A 13,833-nucleotide genomic window follows, 5' to 3' on the forward strand; every position below is an offset into this window, starting at 1 on the left:
GGATGTCTGAGACGTTTGTTTTCTAACATTTCACTTCCTTAAGCCATGTCCACACTAGCGGGCACTGCTCGACGGGCATGCCTGCTAGTGTGGACAGGCCATTAGCAACATCAGCTCCTTTGACGGCATCTTTCATTTTATCATAGTAGAAATTGTTTGTTTGCCCACCCCTTAATTCCTTGTTAGAACAACCACTCGAACACCAGTTTCCCATTTCTCAGTTATTTCCTTTTGAATCTCTACAGATTTAGTCTGCATCCCTTGCTGGCATCGCTAGTGTTCTTTAGGGCCACGATTTCTTACATACACTAGAAGAGCAAACAGCACAAAGACACAGGAGATAGAAGAGATGTGCACTGAGCGAGACCCATGCATGGATTGGAATTGGAATATAGAATTCAGGCCACAGGCCAAGTGCTGGGACCTGTGAGGTCATTCAGTGCTGAAAGGGAAATTGGCAGTAAGAAGGTTTGAAAGGTGTAATGGGAGGAAAACCTTGCAGTTGCACCAATGAAACAGTCGTTAGAGAGGATGGAAAGTTAGATGGAAAAAAAATATGAACAGAGGTACAGTAAAAGGAATAAAAGAGGCAGCTAAGGGCTAAAGGTATGACTGTACCTGGATTTTATATTTGTAATTCTAGTAAGTTTTACAGTATATTAGATGCAAAGTGCTACAAGAACTTAAATGTTTTTAATTCAGCTAGTACCTTGACTTTAATAACTTCATGGCCCTACATTCATAAATGCAGGGGCACTAGAACAAGTTTAATAACTTCATGGCCCTACATTCATAAATGCAGGGGCACTAGAACAAGTTTTTGTTGGGTGCCAGCTAATGTTAGTGTCCAGAAATGAAAACGTGATAAACTGGCAGAGCAAGATGCTACCAAATTACTTTACGGAGCTTTGTTATCTATGTAATTATTTTTATATTGACATCATAAGTAATGCTCTGAAGATTTAGCGAGATCTTTGGAACTCTGTAGGTCCAAACGAAATGATAGATCATAGGTAAGACACAAATCTTGGAAATATACCAATATGCCTTGGAAGTGAGAGGAAGCTCTCTGCCAATTTAGGATTGAGCATGCTCACTTGAAAGTTTTCTAATATGTAATTGGTGATGCCAAGCCATATGGCAAAGATTGCTTGGTCCCTTGACTGCAAGATATTTGCTTGTCAGATGTTCCAGTTGAGGGACTTTTCAGAGTTGCTTCCTCTCTGGGAATGGAGGCAATACCCTATCTACAGTTCTTGGAGGGGAGATGATGTACAATACAGTAACTAGCATTTTAAAGTTCATTTTTAAAAGTGGTCTTTTGCGTAAAATATGAATGATTAATATATTTAATAAACTAATCTAAGGTATAAGGTAAACTTACTAAAGTAATTCTCAAAAAAGAGTACAGTATCATGTAAATTGTCTGGGGACTTCGCTGGAGTAGTGAACCGCAAGTAAACACACTTGCAGACCCGTGAGTAATGAAATATGAGTTTCTGAGACTGGAATCTGTCCACCATGAGCATTACTAGCAGCTGACAGCCATTTCCTCTCTTGTCTTTTAAGAGTGACTGAAGTGTTCAGGATAATTTCTAGCTTATTAAGTGCTAATTATAGATACTGGTCTTGTGGTGAAACAAATATGGAGGAAGGCTTTACGGTGTCACTTAGGTTAAGTTCAAATAAGTAACTTCTGTCCAATAACATTAAACATTGCCATCCCAGAAAGTTGAGTCTTGCACATAAATATGTACCAAAATAATACAATCAATTCTTTCAATTCATCTTTATTCGCTCATATATAAATACACATATGCATTCAAAATAGCCTTCCATCACTTTTACATCCATTCTTTAGGATCCAAGATGCTTTACAAATGCCCCAAAAGTTTTGCTGTTACATAATTTTAAAAAATAAAGACTCCTAAATGAAGAACTCCAAAAGCTTGCGCTATACAGAAAGGATCTGGATTCTTCTAGTTCATCACATTGACAGATTTAATTATTTTTACAGGGAAATATGACAAATTTAAAATTCCAGTCATAAGTAAACAAACATAGATTTATTGCAAAAATTATCTAGGTTCTGGCAAAAACAAAACAAAACCTAACCTAGCCTAGCCTACCTAACTTGACCTGCATGCTTTTTCACATTCCAAGCACATGTATCTTTAATATAAAAAAAATGTGATAAGGCACCCCATCTAGGATCCACAAAGACTATATACCCAAACAGCATTCAACTTATTTTCTAAATTGATTGATTTAATGTAAACCAACCCAAGAAACTTGGAAACTTATAAATCTTATTATTGTCTCCAACAAGAAGTAAACATTCATAATAATCAATATTACAAAAGAAATTATGCAATGGACGGAGCTAAAAATTATAACATACAATACTGAAAAGACAGTAAAAATTGATACAGTATTGTATTCTATTGATTTAATGCTATGACAATCATCTCTGTAATGCAAATAAACTTTTATGTGAATCTCATCCTTGATACTGTAACAAAAAATGCATAATATACTGTAAACTAGTGTTAAACAGAAATACAATACATGTACTGTAATTCTAATGCACTGGAAAATAAAGAAACTAATTTAACAAACCTCTGCTCCTATACCAAATCATAATGTAAAGAAAAATGGGAAGAAGAATGCTCCTCAATAATTACCTTGAGTATTTTCCAAGATGTCTAGCGTCAACAAAATTATACATGAAAAATAAAATATGATGAGAAAAAGACAAAGGAAATTTATAACATTTCGATTTCCTTTGCACATGTTAGCTAAACCACCACTTTAACTCAAGAGGAACTTTTACACTTTATATTTATATATAAAAAATAGACTTAAAATGTTTTCAGTAAAAAGTCATACAGGGAATACTCAAATCAAAAATAATGTTTCTATATATATATATACAGTATGGTATACTGTATATGCATATATTACAAATATATATATATATATATATGGAAGGGCAAAAGACGAGGCTAAATATTTAAAGTAATTAACAACTTTTTTTTTTTTTATTAAAACAACATTCTAAACCTCTTAAAACACTTTAGAGGGAGAGAACTGACATTCATTCATTCTGAAAATCATACACTGATAGTGGCTCACTATGAGCTTTTAAATAACAATAAAAATCTTGCTAATTACATTCCATATGCTCTATGACTAGTGAGTATATATTGGGAGTGGGTGTCCCTCAGTGTTGAAAACCCATTTATCTACGCTGTATATACTTTGGTCGTCCATAAAAAGGAGATACAGATATTTGAGAGTTTCACCAAGGAAGAATGACTCCATCTTATCTTTAGGTTTTGTACTTACTGAACTTTTGACGTTTCCTATTGAGGTATAACCCCATTCAACTTTGCAGTGTGTTTCAATTCCCTGGAAATAAGGAAGAGAAGAAAATGAGTTAGCAGTGAAACCTAAGTATGATTCAGTATTTAACCATTAAATTCATTCAATGCAGAACAATGATGTTAACAATGCCCAACTAACACAAGGCGCATGACTATCAAAATTTTCTATACTAAAAAATGTTTTAAATTGAGTTTTCAGGTTTTACAATAGAAATTGTCACAATACAGACTATTACACTGGTACTTGTAGAACTGACAGACAACATTATCCAAGAAAACAATCATACCCTTCTAAGGAGCGAAAAATTGGTACTTGAAGGACTGACGACATTGTCTAAGAAAACAATCATACCCTTTCTAAGGAATAAAGGAGGCTCCTAAGTACAGCAATGGCATCACCCTCTCACTCACCTTCCTCAGTTTGAAATTTTCATCATGAATTAATGCTTCTTGCTAAAAAAAAATCTCCAGGCAGTGAGGAGGGATTTTAATAAACAGAAATGAAAGGTACAAAAAAAAAATGCGCAATATTTCAAAATCTAAATTTTTTACTATAAACCTGTTACTTATAGTATCCCAATTTCATGGTAAAAAAGAAAAAAAAAACTGCACCAGTCACAGCCTGTAAACAAGAAAACTGCCTTGGCTCAACAGATTTTATCTTCCCCAAAATATAAAATCTTTTGAGCAATTGAAGAGATTGACCATATGTTAATAAAAAATTAATTTGCCGTCAGGAATGACAACTAGAATGTTGAATGAGCTCCATGTAGTTAAAGAAACATTATCAATAAAATGATCTGGTAACAATCATACTGTATTCAGAATTTTGCTACAATTCAACTTCATTCTCCAAAATTTGCACATTACAAATTAAAATACAGGACTAAAAACACGAGATGGGATCATATATATATTATTTTCCAGGCCAACCCACTATCATTCATACATAAACACTGAGGACCACAAACACTACCCTAAGGAGTGCCAGAGGTTATGTTACTGTAAGCATTGAAATTGCAACACCTGAGTATTTTGTTTTATGTGCCAATTTACCATCATTCACAACTGTGCAACACCTGAGTATTTTGTTTTATGTGCCAATTTACCATCATTCACAACTGTGCAACACCTGAGTATTTTGTTTTATGTGCCAATTTACCATCATTCACAACTGTGATTGACAACTGTGCCAGTGTTATGTAAGAGACCCAGTGGTACGAAAGTCTGTATCTAAGGTATCCATAGAGGAAGAAAAGGAAACAAAAGACTGCAAGATGCAAGCACCTAATGAAATACGAGATAAAAAGAAATAATGTAATGAGAAATAAGGAAAGAATAAGGTTTTAAGGCCAGCTGTGACTCTCCCAGGCATCTGACCCCAATTCCCCAACTACAAGCTACTAAACCTCTTCCCAGTGACAAAGAAGCCAGTACTGAGAGGGTGATACAGACTTAAGTTCAAGTCTTCACAAACATACAGTTCACCCACATGCTTCAAGATTTCAAAGGATACAGAAGACTGCCTTGAGTGTTAATCAACTAGAGCTGTCTGATTTAAGAAAGAGCAGATATTTAAACCTAAGTAAGTCCACAGATATCAATGATTTAAGAAAGAGCAGATCTTTAAATACTGAGGCCAACAGCTACTAATACTGTCTCAAGAACAGGAAAATCGGCAAACAACGGAATGTTTCCACTGAAGATATATCCTCTGCATGGTTTGGGGATAGCCTTAGCTACCTCTGCTAAAAAGCTTCTACCTCCTGAGACCACTTGATAACCTTCAGAAGTAAACGTTTACCATCTCTGGGTTCCTGAGAAAATTAGGATGGTGGAGAATTTTCTCCCAACTTGGAGGCTTACTCAGAAAGTCTTTTAACAGCCATAGAATGTCAGACAGCTACTCCTATTGAAGCCAAATTGGTGCCACTTGAGCAATTCAGATTTTCCACATTCTACATATTGTTCAATGCAGATCTGATCAGGCCATAGGGTAGGAAAGCAGAAACTTCACGTTTATCCTGAAAATACTGTACACTGATTGCACCCATCTTCCAGGCTTCTAGTGCCAGAGGAACAAAAAAATACATCATGAGTTTGTAATTGAGGCTAATTGTAAACAAGTATATGAAGGGTGTGCCCCACAGCTGCCACGAAGCTTTCCATACATCTGGATGAAGTGACTATTTTGGAGAACTGGACCCTTTTCATTGAAGCTGTTGCAACCGCATTATTCCTCTGAAAGTGACCTTTGAATGATCTTGACCTTGTTCATTTTCATCCAGATGAAGACTGTGCATTCTAAGTGACATCGGCTTTCCCATCTTGTGCCACCATGCTTCCTTAAATATGTTACTACAGTCAAGTTCTCCATTATTATCTATACTATCCTGCCTGTGACATGAGGAGTGAAGGCTAGCAAACCTTAAAGAACTGCCTTCAGTTCTATGGAGTTTATGACATGCTCCTTTTCCTGTGGGGATCAAATCTAAGTGGCCTGGCAGTCTACCACGCAAGGTAGGTTCCCAAACCTTGCGTTCATACAACTGTGAATAGAACAATCTCTGAGGAGAGGGCCTATTACTCTGAGCTTTGAATGGTCCTACTATCAAGATCTTTTCATACATCATCTAAGAGGGAGATAGGGTGGCTGTCTGGTTAACCATGACCTTTTCACCGAGACCAACTTTCCACAGAAACCAAATAGACTATCAGAACATGCCACAGCCTGGCTGATTTCTATAAAACGATGGATTCATGGAACAATCTGGATATTTATGCCACCACTGTCCCCCAACTTTCAGCCTGATCGGGCAGGTCCTAGTGAAACTTCAAATCAACCAACAACAGGATGTCATACTCCACTCTGGCCTCAGCAAGTGTGCTTCATCAGTCTTCTAGATCTATTCTAACCCAAGCCCAATGAAGAAAACACACTTTCACAAGTCAAAAATTGGCTGGAACTGCTCCACCTTCATGCTAAGAAGTTACTTAAAAAAGACTGACAAAGAGGGGTTTTTCTGACATCGCAGCAGCTGCATAACCTTTTCAGGGAAACACTTTTGCAATCAGTGCCTCTACTCCCATAACTGCCTGCTTTTTTTATCTTTCTCATTTGCAGAAAGAATTGTCCTTATTGGCAATAAAATGTTACCAAGCAACACTGTCTCATGTTTCATCCATCATAGTCTGGATATGAGTACTGACTAGGATATTTCAGGCCATGATTAGCAATTTTGGTTAGTCTGTCTTAAGGGCCTCTATGAAACCTCCTCACTGGGATTCAGTGTTGGTTTGATGAGCCATCTTATGAACTTATCCAAAGAGGGGTGTTTTTTACCACGTCACATGATCTCTCTACAGGCAAGACAATGAAGTTAAAGTTGTGCAACAAAAGAGTAGGAAACATCCAGAGCTGATCAAAGCACATCTCACCTTGTAAGATCTACTCAACTAATATAAAGACTCCACTGGGAAAAGGTCTTATCCAGGCAAATACGGCAGGTGTGGTCAATTAAACACACCTGGCAATGGCATCCACTAATACAAGAGGTGGTCACTATCTGGTTGGACATATTAATGTGGCAGAATTCACCTCAAAATCCCTCACAAGTATACTGAAGCATTTAAAGGCAAAATACAGAATAACAAACAAGGGGAGAAAAATGCAAATACAATGAGCAGGAGCTATGCTAGCATACATAAAGAATACTTAATGTTAGTGTGAAGCAATACAAACGTATGGTTCATAAAAGACGAGTAAAGGTTATCAATTACGTAATGTGCTAAACAACAAACACTGTGAACTTAAAATTGAAACAATGCCAATAACAAAAATACAAATGCCCTACTACGTCTTTTGATGATTTTTCCTTAAGTGCATTCACTTTTAACAGAACCTGCAAGATCTAAGGAAACCTTAGTACTGTTATGTCAGTTCATTTCACTAACCTTAAATTAGAGAATGTTCATGAAAATGTGCTACTCAGACCCAAATCGGGCAATAAATCTGGGCAATTAGTTCACAAAACAGCAGTGCTAAAGGAATATCTACTGAATTTATATCATGAAATCAGTTAACAAAAATACAAAACACAATGGAGTCCTAGTTCATTCTCTACTATACAGAGAGAGAGAGATGTATATCGAGTCTCCTCAATATACAGTTAATATGTACAACAAATGTTAACTGCTGATATTAGATAACTGAAAATTACTTTTCATGTTTTCAACCGAAACATTTAAAAACATTAGGTAAGTAATGTGATTAATGAAAAAAACTGCCCCAATTCTCTAATTATTAGCAAACCCTTCCAATATTTTAGGTGGCATACAACTGAAGATCTTGGAAAACTGGAGTTTACAATATTAAAATTATATTTAAGTGGATAAAGCCTTCATTTACAAGCCAAAGCATAAAAAGAAAAATGTTCTGTAAAGGATGAATATTTTCAAACTCTTAATAACTATGAACTTTTCATGTAACGTGCACTATTTACAGTGAATAGAATACTGTCTATTGTTACTTCTAGTTTTTAATGCTTTATAGGCTAAATGTGTGTGTGTGTGTGCACATGGTAAAATAAGTTAAACTATGGTTTTGGGATAGCCTAACAATAGCTAAATGCAGAATGATAACCCTTAACATATCAAAGCTGAGAAGACTATTTATAGACCTATTAGTATGGTTAAGAGAAAAAAATTGCTATAAACCAAATAGCTGTTACGTATTTCAGGTAGAACCATACTTCACGTTCCTTACCATAAAACTGGTTCAACATTCCAATGCAGACATTACTATTATTATCATTATTATTATTATTATTGTTGTTATAGTCCCATTTCTAGACTCTCATAAGGCTCGCCTGAATTATTTGTTTTTCAGTAATATACGAATTAGAGACCAAAAGGAAACAGATGAAAAGAACAAGGCAGAAAGAAGTGCGGCTGAGCCAAAAGGAAACTGCATGGAATCTTTAGTATCATTTACAGTCTGATGGGCTGGCACACCACAAGCAGGAGCCCCACCAAAGAAGCAACTGTATAGCAATGTAGGACAATCGGTTATATATTTAACATTGTAACAATAAAATGTAGACCCCCTCAACAAGCACACTAACGGAGGAAATGCATATTGCAATAACCATCTTCCTCGTAACAGTTGTATTAAATTTTCTAGTGTCAAAACCTCGCCTCACGATATTTTTTGAAAGTTTTACATTTACAGCCTTCCATACCCTAAATGGTGGCGCCAAGGGTCTTGGCAGCAACTTTTCTCTCTTAGGTGCATTACTTTCTGTCGTCTACCTCTATTCTATTTGGATTCTTCCCATATAGCTGTTCAACTCACTCCATTTCATACCCCTCATTCCATTTAAGAATAAATCTTTTTGGCAAGCTTCATGATTCTTGAACTGAGATGTGGAGATCTTGTTAAAACACTATACTATATACAGGATACCATGACCACAGAAAAGTGAAATGGCTTGATTTACTTACTGAAAATTAAATAACCTAAGCATTTATTTATTCAACCTATAAATGAATGCTACATTAGGGAGTTCTGAACCCACCAATAGTTCTTATTAGATCCCTAGAAAGTTTATCATTCTATATAGTAAGATCATGTTTTATAAATCTGCCATTTTTCCACCATACACACCAGTTTTCCAAGGGCTACAGCTATATGCTATGACCTTAGTATGAAAAACTATTCTTGTATCACAAAGCATTATAACCAAAGATTTAGTTACCTGAAACATCTGCCATCCCCAATCTTGATATGTTTTATTTCCCGTCAGATGATACATATACCATAATGATTCTATGGTTTCAGGTCGGAGGAGATAGTGGGCATCATTACTCTTCACAAAAAAGTCTTCATTCATGCTTGAAGGCTAAAAGAGATAAAGTCATTGACAATTTAAATGTTACTTCATAGAATACTATTAGAAATTATGTAATGTAAATTGTTAGACAGTGTATTGAACAAGGAAATACACATTTTTTAAAAACATCATACACAATGTAAAACACAATAAACACCATAATTAATAAATATTAAGAAAATTTCCTTCATAACAAAATAATCTGCTTGCTATAAATGAAAGCCAAATACTTTCCCATGAAGTTAAGTAAAATATTTACTGTACATTCCAGTAAAAGAAAAATATACCTTTGTGAAAGAAAACAAGACGGAGGAAAGGAAATATGAGATGCTTAACCTTGATGCAGTTACTGACCTATTTCTTAAAAGGATGAAACGTGGCAAGATTCAGTGAAAACATACGCTGGAAGATAATTAAAGATTGGCACTAAAGGAGAAGACAGTGAACTGTACACTTCAGGGATTAACAATTTCTACTGTAAATGTGAGAGCAGGTGGCCTAATGAGTACGAAGCCACTCTATAAGAAGAGAATCTATCCTTTCGAGATTAAAGTGACCAAAACATTATCTACAAATATGAAACACTGTCATTATTAGGTGGTTTTACCAGACAGTGTTAAAATATTCAACTCTCATTGGGTTGGCCAGAGATGGAGTGACCAAGTAAAAGTAAAATTCACCAGTAGTAAGGGTAAGGTCACTGATCGCATGATTTGCCTTTGCAAGAATACAATCTGACCCAGATTCCCCAGGGATTGTCAAGGATGCATCATGCTTAAGGATCTTACAAGAAGACAATGTTGGAGATACCATACTATTAAAGAAGGACCACAAGAAGGTTGGAACTAAGGTTAAGAACTCACCAACAAAAGGTGCCACAAGTTCAGGATTTCTTTTGCCAAAACTTTCCCCAAATAGAAAACCTAATCAAAAGTCTTTCATGTCACACTGCCATGAACTCTCAAAGAACCTCAATTGGTATTGCATAAAAGTAATACTTGCGGGAGACACAAAGGAATAAGTAAAAAATGAGAGTAATCAGAAACTACACAGAGGTCAGAAACTATCTACCAGTAATGCAAGACACGGACATGTCATGTTGCATAGATGTGTTAAGCTGAGTACAGCCATGCATCTTTTCTGGCTGAAGAAGACAACCCGGGAGAGGGGTGTAATGGCAGGAGAATCAAACAATGAAGGAAAAGGCACGACTTCTGCTGCAAAACCAATGACGAAAGGCACCCAGAAACTGTTACCAAGGAAGATATCCGACCATGGAAGGAGCTTCCTGTACAGGAAAAGGAACATGAAGGGATGAACTCTTGTCTATTCCAAGAAATGGCAAAGTTTTTAGAAACTCGAAGAGATCTGCCAGCTGAAACAGCATACAATGACGAAGATTGTTCGGGAGTTTTTTCATCATCAGGAACGAAGAGAGAGGGGAAGGGAGCAAGCCCTCAACTCACAACCACCCCCAAAAGACAGGGCAAGAAACAAGACAGGAACCGTATATAGGAACTCTCACTGGTCCTGGAGAGCCAGTCGGGACCAAACGCACTGTCGCAGATCTTGCGACAACAACCTCTGTGTTGGGGGAAAACTTGACAGGTTTAGGCAGGAAGAATCCTCATGCAACTGAATACAAAACCATCACCTGGAAACACAAAAAACCAGCCTAGTCTTAAGCCTCTTGACCTACAAAAATCTGAAAGACTGATGCATTACAACATTCCAAGAGATTGTGTAGTTGAAAATAAATAAAAAAATTGTTTGTTCATGAAAAGGCATTTCAGAACATGGAAGACAAGAACACTGAAGAGGGAAGTTCTTAAAAACGAAGTTGATAGGTGTCTAAAAATAGAACAGTTGGCAGTCGAGAATTGGATACTATCCCTCCAACTCTCCAGTTATGTGACAGAAAAGAAAACACAATATACAAAACACCAAGGAGATAGGTGTTGGGTTTGCGTAAATAGGAAAAGGCAGCAAGAAGTAAAATAAAATGATATAGGTTATAAGGAGAAAGGCTCCAAAACTTATACAGGCTAAAACAAGTCAAAATGGCTCCATAGTAAGAATAAGTGAATATATCATTAGGGAGACATAGAAAAACATGCTGAAATGTTTCAATATATCAATGTATGCAAAGTATAAACAAAAAAATATAAGCAATATATTATAAAAACAATATTCAAACACAAGAGGGAAAGTCGAATGGCAGGTCGGAGACAGAAACGCACGTCTATATGAGACAGTGGCCAAAAGTAAACTGTGTAAAATTGAATGCGCACCGACTTGGTGGGCAGTGCTTCCTCCCCTACCATCAGTAGCTATTACCATAACCACTTTGCAAAAGTTTAACAGCTGGATTTCCAGCTCGCTGAAAGTTAATTCCACATGTAAAGACAGAGGGTTTGTATTTGTGTAGGAACAATGCCGAATTCAGTAGCCTTACCTTTGTAAAGTGACAAGGTAGCAGGGCATTGTAATGCATCATCCCACTGTCAAGTTGCTTTAATTCAGAAGCCTGTATCCCTACACATAACTAATATAATTTCACACAATTATATCTCCATCATTTCCAACTAATTTTGATTAAAACTTAAAATACACACAAGGCTTGAACTTCCTCAACCGACAGCATATAACTTTTTATATCTGAACTGATGGAATTTTGTCAGAATTCTTTGATGATAGTACAATCAAAAATTTTTTTAAATAATTTCTTTCAAAATTACATTCTTAATAAATTACTTTTATTAGGAATTCACCTTACATTTGAAAGTTATCAAATTGGCTTTACACTATTTCATACATGTGGAGAAATTATTATTGAGGGAGCAGTCATTTGAAATTTCTTTTTTAACTGAAAGAGGCAAAAAGATAGGGTCACAGAATGGATTTCTTGGACTAAAATTATCCTTACTTGTCCTTCTTCTTGGTATAAATACTACATCAATATCCCTATGAATAAAGGTTTTTAGCCCTCAACTAGATGACCCCTTTAATTATTCCAAAATTATTCCCGAATATACTCCCAAAAATTGGGGTACACAGATTTTATAAGCTTGTGCATCTTATATGCCAGCAAATAATGCATACACAATTAAGCCTGTACACACCTAACTCAACTAGCTTGAGAGGAAAATTACCTAACTAGTTAACAAATGATTTATACTTAATGCACCAACACCATATAACCAAAAATAAAAAAACAAAGAAACTAGAAAATTGGCAATTTAACACTTGCAAAATGTTAGCAACGCAACACTAAAAGAATAATCAACAAGTCTGGGGATTTCTGTGAGCTGTGAATCAGTCAGCTGAAACAAATGAAGTGCAAAAGCTAGCCACTGGGGATCCATATGGCCATAAGTTAAGCACCCAGCTACTACTGACCATCTTTCTTCTACAGTGATGTCTCAGATTTTGTCTGACATACAAAATGGGCTCCAAAGAATAGGTCTGTGGCAAAACAACTTAATGTAAATTTAAGTAAACAACTGTAAGATACATACCTGAGTATTATAATAGGTTATTTCCGGCGCAAGATTAGTTGGCTGCCGTAACCACGTCTGTGTACAAGTGTACATCAATTCTTCAGCTATTCTTTTGTGGTGTTTTGGCATTCCATAATGCACACCCAGTATGAGGGAACCCGGGAGAAAACACGTAAGTTCATCCATTTTGTTAACAAAATTCTTTGTGCTGCCATGTAGCTCTCCAAAGAAGAGAAGATTATTAGGTTCAGTCCGTGCAGCTAAATGATGTTCCATCCCAGATATACTTTCATTGTAATCATCTCTCAAACTGCAAGGAAAATGATTTTATGTTTAGTTCACAAAACACAAGAATCATTATTAATATGCTATAACTTTTTTATATTCTAGTGAACCTGATTTCATAGTTGTTACTATAGAAATTTATTACAAACATTAAAATCTTATCACATCAAATTTTGTAAAACGCCATTTCATGCCATTCTTGCTGAGTCAGGCCACTTTTTACATTCAAATATATGTATCTAATTCACCAGAGTAATTGGTAACTGACATGACTCAATGGAGTGAATCTCTTCAATCAATAGCCACTAGAAGAATGGATAAGAGGATTAAAAATCAACTATCTTGGACACTTGCACCACAGCAGTCACAATCAAACACCCAAGTGCAAGTAACTGAATTGATACTCGCTCACAACACCTTTTGTTATTTGAATTTTGATCCTTTGCATGATTAAGGCACCAAGACAAAATATACAAATGAAATCCTTCATCACTGGGTATTCTAACTATACCAAAGGCACAAGAACCTCTTGAAGATGTACTGTCTAGAAAGCCATAGCCTAACATGTTGCATCACAATCCTTACTTTACTCACTACACCCCATACTATCAGGAAAACTATGTAATCAACATCACAAATTCTGATCACCAACACAAAGAAATAGGAAAATGAGCTATCTGTGTGTTGGTATTAGCCTCCCTATCTTTTTCAGTTATCCCAGAGTAAATTGTATTTTAATAACTGATTTTAATGTTGGTATTAGCCTCCCTA

The 13,833-nt window shown here is 35.9% G+C and overlaps 1 protein-coding gene across 5 annotated transcripts in view; it reads right to left on the reverse strand.

The window, feature by feature from the left end:
• Nucleotides 1-1,774: 1,774 nt before the first annotated feature.
• Nucleotides 1,775-13,833, reverse strand: part of alpha-Man-Ib (alpha-Mannosidase class I b) — a 47,828-nt gene continuing 35,769 nt past the window's right edge. For all 5 annotated transcript variants that reach the window (XM_067084173.1, XM_067084181.1, XM_067084189.1 and 2 more), the window contains exons 9-11: nucleotides 12,796-13,087; nucleotides 9,143-9,286; nucleotides 1,775-3,411 (exon numbers count right to left, since the gene is read on the reverse strand). In XM_067084173.1, the coding sequence (XP_066940274.1) occupies nucleotides 3,193-3,411; nucleotides 9,143-9,286; nucleotides 12,796-13,087 (655 nt within the window). In that variant the 3' untranslated portion in view covers nucleotides 1,775-3,192. The remainder of the gene's footprint in view (nucleotides 3,412-9,142; nucleotides 9,287-12,795; nucleotides 13,088-13,833) is intronic.

Source organism: Macrobrachium rosenbergii, chromosome 3 (genome assembly GCF_040412425.1).
Source record: "Macrobrachium rosenbergii isolate ZJJX-2024 chromosome 3, ASM4041242v1, whole genome shotgun sequence".
Taxonomy (NCBI): Eukaryota; Metazoa; Arthropoda; class Malacostraca; order Decapoda; family Palaemonidae; genus Macrobrachium; species Macrobrachium rosenbergii.